The sequence below is a fragment of the Gnatocerus cornutus genome, chromosome 7, assembly GCF_029298725.1.
Source record: "Gnatocerus cornutus isolate USDA-ARS CGAHR chromosome 7, icGnaCorn1.1, whole genome shotgun sequence".
NCBI lineage: Eukaryota > Metazoa > Arthropoda > Insecta > Coleoptera > Tenebrionidae > Gnatocerus > Gnatocerus cornutus.
In genome coordinates, this window is record NC_142239.1 from 13,588,710 (window position 1) to 13,606,080 (window position 17,371).

The 17,371-nt window shown below is 33.5% G+C and overlaps 2 protein-coding genes across 2 annotated transcripts; one reads left to right on the plus strand and one right to left on the minus strand.

The window, feature by feature from the left end:
- The first annotated feature begins 5,049 nt into the window (after positions 1–5,049).
- On the plus strand, positions 5,050–16,825 carry Ggamma30A (guanine nucleotide-binding protein subunit gamma-e). Its single transcript, XM_088041525.1, has 3 exons — positions 5,050–5,154; positions 6,597–6,803; positions 16,488–16,825. The coding sequence occupies exons 2-3, from the start codon at positions 6,691–6,693 to the stop codon at positions 16,591–16,593; spliced, it is 219 nt and encodes a 72-aa protein (XP_087897651.1). The 5' UTR covers positions 5,050–5,154; positions 6,597–6,690; the 3' UTR covers positions 16,594–16,825.
- On the minus strand, positions 15,998–16,387 carry LOC148171251 (UPF0728 protein v1g117062-like). The gene is made up of 2 exons (XM_088041174.1): positions 16,306–16,387; positions 15,998–16,263 (listed from the first exon to the last, which is right to left on the minus strand). Exons 1-2 carry the CDS (start codon positions 16,385–16,387, stop codon positions 15,998–16,000), a joined length of 348 nt encoding a protein of 115 aa, XP_087897300.1.
- Positions 16,826–17,371: the final 546 nt, after the last annotated feature.

The window sequence follows — 17,371 nt, forward strand, 5'->3', positions numbered from 1 at the left end:
TGGCCAATTAGGGGTGTCAAAAAATGTTCTAACGGGAAAGACGAAAAATATTATGTGTTTTCGTTGACGTTCTTTTTGTATTCTCAGTTTTTATTGTTCTAAAATTTGTTGTTTGCTCTAAAATTTTGAAATGCACTCAAAAGTATTTGCCCACTTAAAAATATTATTAATTCTTTTGCGATTTCGCGGATATTTCTGCTGATTCTGTGATAAGCGATAATCATTGCACGCACCTAACTTAACTTTCTTCACCATTTCTCTACAAAACTGTCACAAATTTTTTGACAAAAACTTGAAAAACAATAAGCTTCCGCAACCACAAATTAAAGAAGTTTTGTTGTCAAACACCTTCACGATATTAAAAAAACGGTAAACGTCAATTAAGACTTTCATTTTTACATTTATAGGCTGATGGATTGTAAAAATATGTGAAACGATAACTTTTTCAAAATTTTAAAAGTACATTAAAAAATTGATATTTTCTAAAACATCAAAAAAAGAAAAAAATTGCTGTTAGCATCAATGAAGTATATAAACATGAAAACAAAAAACGCCAAACATAAGCGGAAGAAAGTAATTATTTTGGAGTTACTTAAAACAATGTTAGTGGGCAAATACTTTTGAACGGGAGTGTATGTAAAGAAAGAAACTGAATTTTTAGAAAATTTGAGTTTGAAATTTTTGGGGTCTGGCCCTCGCTGTTTAATTTCCCTCGATCCTTTGGATCTTGGGAAATAATAACGTTAATGCCGGAACAGGTCAGCTCTTCTCTTCCCTTGGTATATAAATAATTATAATTACTACTAATGGGCTTTTTTAATCAAACTAATAATGAACTCAGTCTATGCAAAAATGAATTATTTTTATGTCATCAGTACTCAAAATATTCCCTAAAGGTGTATTCACAATAAAACTGAAAAAACCGTCGCTTATCAACACTCAATGGCGTCATCTTTTCTCCATTTCAGTAATGGAAGGTCGCATCGTCTCCGCACCTACATCTCAACAAAAAACTGCTCAAAACACAACAAATAACATCACTAGGATCGATTCTTATCACAGCAGGAACTACAAATTTTAGGTCGAAACATAAAATTACGTTTTGTTAATAAAATATCCAAACGCCACATAAATAATGTAGAGAAAGTTAATTGTGTAGAAAAATTAGACAACGTAACGACGAAAATAATTTTATTTTACGTTAAAAATTCTAATTTCTTAAGAATTTTGTAATTGTCGTGATGGTGAACAATAGCAAGGTCGAAAATGAACCATGAACCGGCAAGTAACCGCTCCAGGTTCGTAATTAGGCCAAATTACCAACAATGCAATTCTCAGCTATACGATTGTGACAGTCATTTTTCTAACAAAACCACAAAACTCACGCTTCTAATTAGCCACCAAATATGAAAATAAAGAAATTCACAAGCTTACACTAAACAAATTGTTCTAATCGTACAACAATACCGCTCATTAAATTGTGCAGAAAAGTGCGACCTAATTCTCCAATTAAACAATCAACTGTACTTATCTATTACCTTCATCTCAACAATTTCTAGAAAAAAAGAGATAATCTCGGTTTTGTTTTGCTTGCATCATCGTGTCTAATAATAAATCTTTTGGTAACCAGTTCTAAAAAAAGAAGTAACAGGTGGATGCTTCATGAATGAAGTTACAAAGCAGTGATATTTTGATTGGTATGTTGGTACCCTTTAAACGCACTTTCACTCCATTGGGAACTTTCACTACATGTGTAAGAGACAAAAAGTTGCCATTTGTGTAAAAAATTGAGTTAGTGTCGCTTGATGGACTTGTATGGGTTTGTGGACTAGTGAACCAGTTTTGCGAACGGAGCCGGACAATGGGAGCTGTCTTTCGAGATGTGATCTGTCAGTTACTAATACCAGCGACTTAAGACAGTAGAAAGTCCTGTTTTTATCAATGGAAAAGTGGTTCAAACAAGGGTTTGATAACAAACCACGTAATATGAAACTGCGATTACTCTGATAAGTCCAAATAGTTATTTTTATTTTATTTGTTGGTTCTTTTTTATTTTTATTTACTCAAGTATCGGATTCTAGAAACTGCCAGTTACCATCATAGTGCTCTGACGCCTTGGAAATCAAGTCCTTCTAATTTTTTTTTTTTTCAAATTTTTGATGTTTAGGAAGCTTTCTAGAAACATAAAAGACTTCATTAACAATAGGTATATATTTTATTACTACTACCTTTGGATTTGTGTACTGTGCGATGGTAATAAACTTAAATGTGGGATTTCTCTTTTTAAATATCAGGAATTGTTTAGGAACGCCGTTAAACTTTGAGATTGATGGCAAAAATAAATTTCTTCAGGAAGAAAACTTAACGACGATGATCAACATTAAACTGAGAATAAAGTAAACAAGTTTCCAATCTTGAGATGCTAAAGACTTTTTGATTTCGCACATAAGAAGCAACAGATTATAGACAACGATAAATCTAAATTAGCATCTCGTGAGTAGCATTGCTTTATTAGAAAGCTCGGATTATAAGCAAAATGCATTTTTTTGCATTTTTTGCTTATTTTACTTTCAGGTGCATATTTGGGTATATTTTTAAGATATTACGGATTTTCTTGTTATCATTGGAGTAAATATAATTTTTTTGGCTTCAGAAATCTATTTTGTGCATGATAGAAATTCCTCCAATAAATAGTTTTGAACATCTAGCCAATGAATGGAAAGTTACGATTGAGTTGATTGTTTCGTTGCGTTTTTTGCAATAAAAAACACTTTGATAAAGATAATGCCAGCCAATCACTAAATTCTTCTGTGGGTTTGATTCCAATTTCTCCATTTTGTTACGAAGAAAGGGTGGATCTTTAAATAAAAATTATTAAAACTGGTCTCTTTTGCTCTAGAAGTTAATAATTTGGAATCAGAAGGGCATTTCACTTATAAATCATTTTCCACTACTTTGGTACAATTTTTTTCTAAAATTTGCTGACTAGCAGGTATGTATTTCAATGCAAAATATTAAAAAAAATAACAAATTTTTCTATTTCTTTTCTTCATATTTGATTCCACTGCCTTTTGACGAATACGTCTTAGAACAAGCGTGTCTTTCGAAGGTAGTCTATTCGGAAGCTTCCAGAAACAATAACATTCTTTATTTTAATATTTTTATGGTAAAGTGCGAATTACAGAGGTCGTCCGATTATTCAAGTTTCGAATTCTGAGCGTTAGTTATTATTTCACTTGACAATCTCTTTATGGATTTCTACAATAAATTACTATTTTGAAAGTACACATCAAAATTATTATTTTTTATAAATATACGAATCTTCAACACAGATAATTACACACTTCTACCTGCAAACAACCTGAAATTAAACAGAATTATACATTAATTACCACCTCAAGGTTTTCCAATTTAAAAAAATACAGTGCGTTATTATAACGGCATTTCAAAGAGAAACTGCGATTAGTAAAGGTTATTAGAACGATTTTCGCAAAATGAATTCTGCAAATTGCAGCAATTTTTCATATGTTCAAGTTTGTCCAGAAAAAAACGCATTTATTCCGCCATCAATCTTCCGAATTCAATAACTTGATATTAAAAAAAATAGTATTTTTTTCAATCAGCTGTCACATTTTAATAATCGAATTTCATCCATGAAAACTCAAACTGTGACACCGCTCTAATCCTAACACATTCATCCACTTTTCTCTAAAAGCTCTCTTCGAAACCCATTTTGCATATCGATTTCAGCTTTATTTCTTTACAAGACGAGCAAGAAGTAGCATTTTCCTCGCGCATGCTTGAACTAGAAACCCTAGAATCTATCACAATTACATTAATTCCGGTGCAACAAACCGTAATTATAATCACAAAAAACAAATCAGTACGAGTCGTTACATTTTTTTCACACACGGCATTAAAATACCACTTACCCGACCTCGTCAACATTTCTGCTATTTTCCCATTTAAAATTCCATTTAAATCCGAGCAGGATGGACTCGTTTCGAGTATAAATAATGTTATTTTAAGATATTCAAGTTGAAGGTGAGGTGGAAGTTACACAAAGAAGAGATTGGAACGGAAGATCAAAAGGAGCGACCCTAAATAATCTAGGGCTTAGATTTCAGAGGGTACTTAGCACGGCGGTGGAAAATTTAGAATCAGATGTTTACACGGAGGGGAAAATGAGCTAATTAGGGAAAAGTTTTTAATTGAGGTAATTTCATAAATTTTGGGGCGAATTCTGCTTGTTTTTATACAATAAATATTTGAAATATTCTTTAGATTCATTATTTTATATTTTGAAAGACTTTTTAAGATTGCATTTTTACAATCTCCTGGATTTCTTGTAAGCAACAATCCGAGCACTTTTTGCTCGGCGAAAAAACGACCTATAAAACGAATCGGCTATACAATTACTTTAGCGTATTACTGGTAGCCAAAGATTTTACCACGAAACCAAAATAACATGCGACCGCAATACTGGTTGCCTGCGCAAATTTTTCTTTATACCATGGTATAAATTGGTATTAAATTCATCAAAAGACTTATTTTTGTACGAAACAATGTATAATGTCTAATAAATAGAACGTTACAAATTTTACATTTTTCACATTCTCCTCTTCTCTGATTTATCCATTTATTCATCAGTAATCAAAGCAATGACACGGATAACAGTTACTTTATTATGTAGTACGTACAAGTGGTTTTAATTACCATAAAAATACAGCACTTGTCGGTTTTCTATAAGGCATGGAAAAGGCTTCAGGAACACATTATTGAGCTAATATCAAAAACGACTAAACAATTATCTTTGTTTACCACAAATTTGCAATGCAAATTTTGAGAAAACAGCAAAGTTGTTGCTCTTTCTCACACTACGATTTTTGCGTTAAATTTCGAATAGTTTAAATAGTATAAATAGCCGCACATTTTATTTTTATTTACCGAAAGATAGACAAGATAAGAGATAAACGCTGCTGTGAAATTTTGAGATAAACATTTGTAAATCTATCTCTATTATCAAAATTACTTTCCCATTTTTACACCTAAGTAATACCTGTCTAGTCATATTTTACATGTCTTTGACTTAGTTTACAGCCAACGGGCAAGGAGAGAGTATTTTTTGTGATATTTACTTAGCCATTGTCACGTGTAAGTTGTGTGTCTTAATTATTTTTATCGTTGAGTGGAATTGCTAATTTCCCAGGATAATTGAATTTGTGATAAAGTGAAGTTGGTGTTTTCGTATTTCTTTTACACTCATTACCACCAGTGTGTAATGTCGATATGACGTGTCCGAGCCTCACAAAAAATTAGATTTGAAAGAGGTCGTGATCGTGAGTCCTTCCTCTTCGGACTAATTGTGGGTACAGTTATGTAACTACTAATTGTCTCGTGGTTAATAATAACAATCTAATTAGAAAATGTATGAAGTTTTATTACTGGTGATTAATTTGTTTGACACAGCATTTGTTTGGTTAATCAAATTTATCAGGGATCTGATTATTTTGTAGTGTGTACACAGGTTAAAATCTCGATTATACTAATTTTTTTATAAATTAGTCATTCTGAATACATTTTACTTATCCATTTCTGATAAACGGACTTGAAACTTGATTGTTATAATCAAAACAGTATAAATTCTAAATACAGAGACATAAAAACATGCTAATAATAGTTATTCATTGAATAAATATTTTAGACAACGCTTTATCCACATAAGAATGTTTAAACGCGAGAAGATAGTATTTAGTTTAAACGTGACTAAAACACAAATGTAATTCAACGTTTTATCCACAATTACAAGCTCAAAGTATCCTAAATAAAAAAAGTAATATTTAAATAGAACAAAAAATAATGTGGATAAAACTTCTTTATAATTGTCAAAAAAAATTACCTTTTTACTAATAGCTTGAGAACTTGTTTCCGAACTGTGAAATTAAATTTCTCTTCTACAAGTAGAAAATATGTGTATATTGGGTTGCCTATATAAATTACGCTAAATATAATAAACTTCGGGAGATAAGATTTTTCTGGCCCTCGCTTTCTAATTTCCCTCGATTCTTCGGATCTCGTGAAATAACGCTCGGGCCAGAAAAGTTTCTTCTTTCCCTTGGTACATACATAATTACTCTATTAATAGAAAAAAAAATATAAATAAATCATTGTGGATACACAAAATTTTAAAACACAAAGAATAAAAAATTTTGACCAATAAAGAGAATTTTTCATTTTATCACTTCTCACAATTTAGAAGCTTTCATCAAATCCCCCTTTAATTCTCCACCATTTTTAAGTCTTTTTTTATCACGATTTAAATTAATATTTTCTTGGCATAATTATTATGGTGATGCTCATCCCGCAATTAAGAAAAAGTGTTGATATAAAGATCTATTTCCAGCATGGTCTGTATAAACATAACAATTGTTTACCTATACATGTGCGTAATCGACCACATCCTCCTCCATTTCCTCCCTGATAAAAAAATGAGTAACTATCGAAGTTCCAAACCACTCTTATCACTTTTCATTTCAAAATATCCGTCTTATATCTTAGTCATCGATTGCCATTCAATAAATTTCCATCAATTAAAGGAAAACCCACACGCTCCACCACCGCCATCTCCCTGCATTTCCTACAACTGCCGTCCGACGCCTGCGTGAACGACGGCGCTCGTAACCGCGCCCGATGGACGCCAGTACACTTTCAACCATGGATAAGGACGCTCTCAAGAAGCAGATAGAAAACATGAAATACCAAGCATCAATGGAACGTTGGCCCCTCTCGAAATCCATCGCGGCGTAAGTACAATGACTGCTTTCATACGTTATTTTTACTGGTTCTGCACATTATTCGTGGATTTTTAGTTGAAATCCGACGGGAGACATATCGAGCGTCGCGATGCCAACATTTTATTTGTACTAACTATCCCGAAAAAATCGAGAAATCGTGCGATTAGGATAAGAAAAATGGAAGGTTTAGGGGTTGCTTTGTGGGGATGGTGAAAATTTCTTGTTATGGCGGTTTTTTTATGTGTTTTTGTGCTGATGTTTGGAAGGTTAGGGGACAGGGTTGGAATCAGGAGGTGGTTGTTGTCGGCAAAAATTGTTTTTAAACCCTCTGTATAAACGCATGTGTAAATATGCTCTAATTTTGTCGGATATTTATTTTCTAACAATCTGAAATGAATGTGCTTCTCCAACTTCTGCTCCCATTTAAAATTAAAGATAAATTATTTTCGTTGTGTCTATTAACTCCTACTATACAGCATGGCTATAAACGAATCTCTTAAATTGTTAACGTTCAAAACTAAAGTTAAATAAAAACAACAAAACAAAAGATACGAAATCTATAATAAGTGACATAATTTTATGTTTTTGACAGAACGTATTTGGAGTTATACAGTGTGGTCAATAATCATTAAAAAAATAGTCCAATGAGATATTGGTAACACTGATAACAACGAATTTGAGGTTATTTGTACACCGTAAATCGAAATGTCAGTGTCTTTTCAGTGCTACCAAATACTCCGAAATATTCCGGAATTATCGAAAAACGTACTTTGATCTCTCGGAAACAACTTTCAATTCAAAAATTTTACGCAACGTGTCACTTTTTTCTCGGCTTGTAATCCCCAATTTCGCGTTCCACATTTTGAAGGTCGCCCCGTTCATTGCTCTTTTTGTAAATTTTTGCCCAGTGAAAGTCCCTGTTCCGTCTAACCTCCATTTACACTGTAAAGTTTGTGTAATTATTGTAATCAATACATTAATTGAATATTTATGAAGGTTTTACAAGCAGAGCTTCGGCTGATACAATTAACTTGTCGATTTTAGGTAATATTTTCGTCTAATCTAATTTAAAAAGTTAGCTCCACTGGAACGGATTCCTATTGGTGGAAACTTCAAGGTCAGGACCAACATGGCGCCGATCGAACTAAAGCGCATTATACATCTCGCCTTGACTGTCTCGTAAATGTCGCTTTAATTGTCTTTTGCTGATATCTAGTTGTTTACGAGTTTTTTTTTCATATTTCGCTCGTAAAATGCGCATCCATACTGTTATCACATTTATTAGCGATGACACCTAGTAACAGTGTTGCCAACTCATGTGAAAAATCAGGCTGACGGGACGGGAGACTAATAATTATAGTGCCACTGGAGATGTTGGGGATTTTTAGCGTTGGTGGGGTTGTTGACACTGATGTCATGGATGGGTGTCGTTATTTGCCGAGTAAATAATAGTGCTCCGTTTAGGAGATATCAAATTCTAATTATGTGAGCGGACGTTTATATAGTGGAGTCCCCACTTCTCAGTTTTGGAAGAGTGGGGTGAGGGTTCCGCCCCCTTTTTGAACTAACAAGCTCTACAAACCCGAAAAGCGTTCTGTATTGTTATCAAACATTAAAATCCAATTTATTTTTATGTAAATTCACAGGCGCATTTTCTTAAAAGTGCTGTTTCCGCTCCTCGTTGCATAACCTTAAGCTAACTTTAATATTCCTCAAACTTGTTGAATAATGGATGAAGACTTGAAGACAACTTTTTATTGCAACGAAAATTTATCGTTTCATTAAAATACTGCTGTCTTTCAATCATGTGTTTACGACGGTTTTATTACAAGTTGACTTCTTATTTTACGGGCTGAGAGTTGACTTTGTGCTGAAATTGTAATGTAGTCTTGTCCAATACACTGAAGGTCTGAAAGTTTTCTCCCCATCACCAACACCTGCCGCTTAAAAATTCCCTCCAAGCTCTAAGATTAAAGATTTTGGATTTATCGACCAAAGCTGAGACCTGTCACTACCAAGCTCCTCCGAAACATAATTTCAAGACAGATCACCTCTCACTAACATTTTCAAGTCCTTAGAGCCGTCAGAGTCCTTTTTTCCTTTTTCCCGAGTCCACTTCCGCTCTTCTAATCCCTCTTAACTCCTCTGTTGCAACGTAATTAAATTTCAATAAGTCCTCGCAATTTTTCTTAATCCCGGTTTTTCTTAAACGCTTTTTTGTCCTGGTCGCTTACGCGTTTCCGCCCCAGTGTTAATATTTTCGCAATTTCCGGCGAGTTGATTAAATTAGAGTGATCGTCGGGGAGACGAAGACTTTGAATTGAAATTAATGAAAATGTTTGCGGCCATTATTTCTGCTATCTAACTCAATTTTCTTGTGGGTGGGTGTGTTATTGGCGATGAAGTAATGTGGGACATTCTATGGAGAAAAATCAGGTTTTTACCTTTTTTGTTAATGTTAAGTCTCATTATCCTTGAGAATATTATCAGCACAACGCGGTGACAGCATGTGGTTTATTTACGAGCTGCGGCTATGTACAATTTTAATTCTGTTTTCTAAGGCAGTGGTGTTTTCCAACTGCGCTTTTCATGTTTCCATCGAAATGTCAAAGGTGCACTTATTTTATGTTTGCGGAAAATTAAGAGCAGTTTTATTGCTTGCTCGATCATTTCATTCGAAAATCTCTAGAGACTTCTTGGGGATTTATAGTAATTATGTAGCAAGGGAGTGAAGACACTTTTGTAGCCCGAGCGTTATTATTTCCCGAGATCTGAAGGAGTGGTTTCTATATTTATTTTAGCTGAGAATTTAATAATAATCTTAAAAGTGAGCGTCTTTTCTTGTGGGAGAAATGAACCATAAATCATCGTATATTACTAACAAGTCTTCCCCGGGTCATTTACAAGAAAAAATAAAATTTTATTGCCAATAAACACCTTTTAAGAGCCATCAACTAAAACATTGTTAGCAACGAGATGTGTCTTTTTATGATATATCGACTTTATATGGTCGCAACATCTCCTAGTTGATGGTCGAAAAGAAAGCAGACGAAGCCTAAATCTGATTTAAAAAAATGAGATTCAATTTACTGCTCGAATGCTCGCAATCACTCCTAAAATAGAATAAAAAAGACGGCCAATTCGATGAATAATAAGCCAAAGCGAAAATAAATAATACACGTCACTTTAATATCAAGAATAAATTCAGTCTGGGTTATCTCCCATTGCGACACCTGTAAAACCTGTCTCTTTAATTGACGAGATGTCATTTACTCGAGCACTTCGACATAAATTTTGCCACCCTCTCGCAGTAAATCCTTTATATCGATTTGCAACTGTCGGCACAGAAGTAAAATATTTATGATCAATGTAAAAACGTCCGTCGTTTGCGAGGATAATCCTCAAAGAGGACAAATCGAACGTCGTCATACGTCATGTCAACACAAGCAAATAAAATTCCCTACTTTAGTGGATAATTTCCGCCGGCTCAGTACCTTCATGAATTATTTACCAACTTTTAAAAGATTACCTCCCTAAGGATCGCGCAAATCTCAATTCCGAATTGATTGAGAGCGTCGTTATTTATTCAGGTCGAAATAACAAAACTTGATATTTTTATAGGGTCTTGTTTCATCCGCTTTTACGTGAGTAATGGAAGGCTATAAATTTATATTAGCTAAGCGGTTTTCGGTCTCCATTGGGTCAACTCCAGCATAAATTTTCTTTTATTTTTGGAGTCTCGGGAGGACTTTTCCACTTTCAGGACTAATTAAAAGCCAACAGAGAGCAGCGATTAGCACTATTAAGACGCACAAAATATGCGCACCAGCTGTGCTGATCCTTTCAATTCTACAGATTTTTACGCAGGAGAATGAGATTTTTGAATCTGCAGATTTCTTTAAATCTGCGTCTTTTGCTTTAGAATTTTGCAATTTGGTGCAGTTAATAAATACGTTAAAAATAGCGATTTCTCCAAATTTCATCACTATAGCACTAACACAACCAAAGAAACAAATTTTTAAATAGAATTTTAATATTTTTGGGTTCGTTCAAAAAATAAAAATTTCTAAAATCTGCGGCTTTTGCACCAAAATATTGCAATTTTACACAGTTAATAAATGAATTAAAATTAGTTATGTCTGCAAATTTCCCCGCTGCAGCACTAACACAACCAAAAATACAAAATTTTAAATATAATTTTGAAACATTTGGGTTCCGTCCAAAACTAAAAATTTCTAAAATTTGTGTCTTTTCCTTCAGAATTTGGTAATTTGGTGCAGTTAATAAATGAGTTAAAAGTAGCAATGTCTGCAAATTTTATCGCTGTAGCAATAACACAATTAAAAATCCAAATTTTAAATAGAATTTTGAAACTTTTGGGTTTGTTAAAAAAATATTTCTTTATAATGTAGGTTTTTTGCTCTAGAATTTTGTAATTTGGTACAATTAAATAATAAGTTAAAATTAGCGGCCTCTTCAAATTTCATCGCTGCAGCATTAACACAACCAAAAATACAAATTTTTAAATAGAATTTTGAAACTTTTTAGTGTGTTTAAAAAATAAAATTTTCTAAAATCTGCGTTTTTTGCTTCAGAATTTTGTAATTTGGTACAGTTAATAAATGACTTAAAAGTAGCAATGTCTGCAAATTTCATCGCTGTAGCACTAACAATTAAAGATCCAAATTTTTAAATAGAATTATAAAACTTTTGGGTTTGTTCAAAAAATAAAAATTTCTATAATATACGTCTTTTGTTCTAGAATTTTGTAATTTGGTACAATTAATTAATGAGTTAAAAGTAGCAGCCTCTTCAAATTTTATCGCTGCAGCACTAACACAACTAAAAATACAAATTTTTAAATAAAATTTTGAAACCATTTGAGTTTCCAACTAAAATAAAAATTTCTAAAATTTGTGTCCTTTGCTCTAGAATTTTGTAATTTGCTACAGTTAATAATCGAGTTAAAATAACAATCTCTGCAAATTTCATAGCTGTAGCACACACAATTAAAGATACAAATTTTTAAATAGAATTTTGAAAGTTTTGAGTTTGTTCAAAAAATAAAAAATTCTAAAATTTGCGTCTTTTGGTCTAAAACTTTATAATGTGATATAAAAGTTAATAAATAAATAAGTTAAAAGTGGCAACCAAATATCATCGCTGTAGCACTAATAAGACAACCAAAGATACAAAATTTTAAATTGAATTTTGATACTTTTGTATTCGTTAAAGAAATAAAAATTTCTCAAATCTGCGTCTTTTGCTTCAGAATTTTGTAATTTGGTGTAATTAATAAATAAGCAACCTTTCCAATATTCACACCTCAGATTAGTCAGATGCTTTGGATCCTTGAAAGAATAAGAGTAGGTAAATTTTAAGAAAAAGATAAACAAATTTTTAAAAATTTACATTCTTGTTCTAAAAGCTAAAATCTCAATAGAATAAGCAATTGCCAGTCGCAAATTATTCAATTCAAACATCTTTAATAATCGAAAAACCGCGACATTTCTATCCTCGTGTCATCGGAACTACTTTACCTTTTATGGCAAGACTGTGCTTGCGTAAACACTGCTGAAACAACTTCTGTCGATTTTTTGTTTGAGTTATCTTAATTTACTCTGACAATTATATTATTCAAGGCGCACAAATTTCTGAGTCACTTTTTAATTGGTGATTGAATTAAAATTGATTAGCAATGAGGCGCAAAATAAAATTATTGAAGCTTGTTATCGACAGTTATTAAAAAAGTGATTGACTCACTACTCCATTAGATTTCCCTAATCCTCTAATCTCCGACATATGGCTTTTATTAATTTACTTGAACGGCTCACATGTGAAATAAATTTTGCGAATTGGTAAAAACAGCCGCTTATCCGTCCCTGTCGTCTCAATTTCCATCAGGAAAGCAAATACGACGGCAGTATTATCTTAGAAGACAAGTTAGATGGCGCTGCTAACATTAGAGCAAATATAATAATAAAGTTTCTCCATCGACATATTACAACATTACGACTCGTAAAGATTCTATTTTCTGAGTAAATTCCGATGTTTGCTCCTCAAATACGAATAATTATTCAAAAGAGAAACGGAATAATTCGTTATTTAATTTACCGGAGCATTTTTTATTTGGAATATCAAATGCAGACTGGTCTCATTAAATCCAAATTTCGACCTCTCTCCACAATCAATTACTGAAGTTAAATTACTGTTTACACAAGTTCGCAATGTTGAACAATGTACGGAATAAATGCACGTTATTAATGACTTTCTGGAGTTAATAAATCTATAAATTTTAATTAGTCCGGGGTTAATTGCCGCTGCTTTGACTCGGAAAATTAGTTTTTTTCTGGAAAAAAGAGGTGGAATTCCGGGTGATAGAAATCTTAATCATGTGTAGTTGAGGTATTTTACCAATATTGTTTAGCATAACGAGAAGAACGTAAAGAATCCGGAATGAGGTAAACATTTCCGCTTCATCGCAGACAAGATATTCGGTGCCAGCAACATATTAATAATACTTTGCTGTCAGTACGAAGAGTTATGGGCTCAAAATGAAATTAAATTTCGATACCAATTAGCTAATACGATTCTGCTAATTTCATTGATTCTTGAGTTTTTGGTACAAACTTCCCAGTCCGTTCCTGTCAAGCTAAAGAACCTCATTTCGCAAGGTAAATGGTTGTAAAATTTTTGCTCTTTAGAAACGCAAGTACACCCCATTTCTCACATTTCACTCTTTCTCCCCCACATAAATCTCCTCCTCCACTCAATGCAGATAACATTTCTTTAGATCTGGCGTCACAATGTTTCGTCTGTCTCCATGTATCTTCACATTCCCATCCTCCCCCATCTGGCAAATTTCCAAATAGACATCACCACCAAACGCAATTAAATAGCACACTGTATCTGAAACATTGTTTGTAGACAGGAAATGCTGGAACCGACGTCGGGTTTACACAGAACAATCGCGAGGGAAAAATCCTCCATTTTCGCAAATTACACCAAAGAAATCTAACTAATAGAATTAGCAATGTTTCAAGTTGTAGTCTCGTGTCCGTTTCTTTCTCATTGCATTTATCGATTTCGCTATTGTTGTTTCGTTCTGTTCGTTAAGTCTCCTTCCTTTTCAACCCACAAGTTATTGAACCATTCCGGCTTGGATGATGTAACTTGGAAGTTTTCGAATGGGTAATTTCTCTGTGGCGTTGCGAATTTACATCGGTTTCAACTGCAAACTTTGAGGGAGGGCGAAGACCAAATTGTCAGATAGACAATGACACGTTTTCTCCGTAATTTTAGTCAATCATGAGAACGGCAGAAATGTACACAAAAACAAATAATTTGCCATCAACTGGCGTTAAAATTAGCAAATTGATTGTAACACATGAATGTCACATATTTGGATTCGGTGCCAAAGCTCTTTCTTTTTTAAAAATAGTTGGAAGGAGCTAACTGCGTTTTTAATAAATATAATGGGAATCGGGAAAAACGATTTTCTTTTATTGTCCCATCAAATTTTTGGTTCTAATTACATATTTCGAAAATTATGCGTTATATGCAAAATTTGTTAATTTATTTATGAAATATGAGGACAATGTTTGCAAATGAAAAGTAAAATTTGTCTTTAACATTTCTAATTTATGTAACTGACGCAGGAACTAAATTAGCACGTTTTTAAAGGCGAAATTTTATAGATTTCAATTTTCAAGTAACACTAAAACGTTTGGACTACACGTGGTGTGTGTAACATCTTTTCACACGAGTAACAAACAAGATTTTTTCCACAATCGCAGCAAAATCAAGTCAAATTCTTCAAGTGACACTTCTTGTTTATTGTTTACTTACAATTTTCATGCCTGTCAAAGTGACAAATACTTGACAACGCACTTGTATGCCAGTTTTACGCACTTGTACTAAAAACGTGTCATTATGATATTAAATTGCCAATCAAAATGCCAACTTTATTGAGCGATTTTTTAAAAATAGCTATTTCAGATAAAGGTTTTTCTTTATTGCATGATTGGCATGAAGAAACTTTTTAAACGGGTATCGTACAATGTTTTATCTACAATTTTTCTCCGTCATCAAATGTCGAAATAAATAAAAAAAAGTGGCTGCTAAACGCACTTGTGCCTAAAAGCGTGCCAGTTGTCGCTTTGGCTCTTTTCTGTCGTGTTCACTTATCCCCAGAATGGCCAAAAAGTTTCCTATTACTTTATGTAACAAGATTTGAGGCCGGGAAATAACTTCTGTTCATTCACTCCGTTCTCATGAAATTAACACCGTAATCCTATCCACTGTCCAAACCTTCAGACTGTAATCTTAGAAACACCTCATAAACAACTCTAGCTCAATACATCACGTCTTTCTTTACGAAATCAGTTTAATTAATCAAATTTCTCCCGGGAATTCCCAACTGTCGCAAAATTATTACCACTCCAAAATATCGAGCGTCTGCTTTACAAGTCCAGAGTACTTAATTGATGATTATTAAGCATAACGAAGTAGTTTACAAGCAAATATTTACTATCTCAAGTTGAGCAGCTCTAAAAACACACGCAGATTTTAACGTTACGAAACGGAGAAATTAGTACCATGCCAATTGTTTGCGATTGACGTTTTTTTAATGAAATTTTTCCGAGATTAATTAATGTGGGTCCACATATGTCGATAGCGCTGTGTGAAAACGGAAATGGAAATCCTTAATGCATGATTAATGGGAGGGTTATCGGTCTCTGAATAATTTCAAATCGATGTTATGCGTAGTTGCGATCGTTTTTTATTCAACCACTCGGGGATATTTACATTTTTCAGCGGGAAGTCTTGTGTGGAGCGAAAAAAGGCGAACGCTTTTTTTGCTTGTTGTCAATTTCCCTCACTCACTTTTCATCGAAATCGACTCAATTCCAACATTAGAAACACTTTGTTTTGGACTATTATATTTATTATCACTAACGAGCTCGAGTTGCAGTGTTTTATGCTCCAGTTTCTAAAACTTTATCTTTTACGAGCTTTTTATTGTCAAAAGGTTGAAAACGACTGCTTCAAAGTGTGCTGCAAATTGTTGTACTTTCAACACTTTGGTATAAAATCGAAAGAAATAAAACCGTCGAACATCAACGTTTTAATCAGCGGGCATAAAATTTTTATTTCATCGTTTTAATAACGTTGCGAAATAAAATTTCTATAAAAAACTCTGTTTACGATTCCGTGTTGTTGAGGTACTCACCCTGTATATTTTCATCTACAAAAGCGGGGATGTTGAATTCGCTGTTAAAACAACCAATGGTTTCTTGAATGCTCGTCACTACATTCTGCGCCACTGGATCATCTTCAAACTCTATACTAAACATGAGATATCGAATGTCGCACCTATAAATTTCTTTGTCTTTGTAGTGAAAAATTATGGAATTGACGAATTTTGTTGGAACGATTTCCGGGTCAAATCCGAGAGAAATTAGTTTGTCTGAAAAAAATCCTGAGATGGTGTCGAAAAGGGAGGTTTTACTTTTAATTCCGGTTAATTTCTGCGTCTTATGTTGAATTTTCCCGTGGGTTTCGTAAGGGCCGAAGAAAATTTTCAACGACATTTTGTGTCATTTTGACACTGCTTCTAGTTTTAATCCTAAAAATCCCCGCTCGTAAATAATCCCGTCTGTCACAAAAGATTAATTGTCTGTTTTTTTGCAGGATGAGGGAATACGTGGAAGAAAACGAGAAAAACGATCCTCTCATTCACGCCCCCGACAAAAAGAACAATCCTTGGGCAGAAAAAGGCAAATGCGTCATCATGTAGAATTTCATGCAATTACTTCTTAGTTTCCTCATCTTGATTTTCCCATTACTTCTGTTCATCTACCTTAATTTCAACAGTTTGATGTTAGATGGGATAACCACACTCTTCTATACTTTTCAAATTTCCAAAATCGAAACGTCAAGTTTGTGAATGTACGAAATGACGGAAATTGTTAACATAATTGTTATGTAGTTTAAACATACTCACATTTTGTCTACATGTTTGTGATCCCGGAGAGGAGAAAACTGTAAAAACATAAAAAAACACAATCAAGAATTTTTTTACGAAGAAATTTTTGTACTTTGAGTTCAAGTCTGAATTGTTATTCCTACTTTTGTTGACTTAATTTTAGTAATGTAACTTAGAACTTAGTCTAGTCAATACGAGACTTGAAGATTGACGACCAGCAACGACGACGCTTCCCGCCATCTTTCAAACTCGAAACAATCGAGCGCGTACTCGCACCGAAGACGACACGATAAAGAGCAACTTCCGTTTACCATCTTCAAATCTCTTCGGTGCTACTGCCATCCGTACGCCGACGTTTGCTTCGATTTTGATCCTTCCAGTAATCGGTCTGACAGTGTAAATAAACCGACTTTTAAATTTCGCGGGATAACCGCATTAAATCGACGCGTCACGTGACTAAAACGGACGAATGAGAAGTCCGTTTTAGCCACTAAATTAAAGGAAACATAAAATTGACATATAAAAATTAAGAGAGATAGATGACTGTCACGACTAACTCGACTTTGACTCAACATTTAACTTAAGAAGC

What these genes read in the sequence shown, in the direction of transcription:
- LOC148171251 (XM_088041174.1), bottom strand. Translation starts at nt 16,387, where the DNA reads ATGTCGTTGAAAATTTTCTTCGGCCCTTACGAAACCCACGGGAAAATT. An exon ending in GAAATTAACCGGAATTAAAA is followed by an intron (nt 16,264 to 16,305) that starts GTAAAACCTCCC and finishes GATTTTTTTCAG; the next exon opens with ACAAACTAATTTCTCTCGGA.
- Ggamma30A (XM_088041525.1), top strand. Translation starts at nt 6,691, where the DNA reads ATGGACGCCAGTACACTTTCAACCATGGATAAGGACGCTCTCAAGAAG. An exon ending in CTCTCGAAATCCATCGCGGC is followed by an intron (nt 6,804 to 16,487) that starts GTAAGTACAATG and finishes GTTTTTTTGCAG; the next exon opens with GATGAGGGAATACGTGGAAG.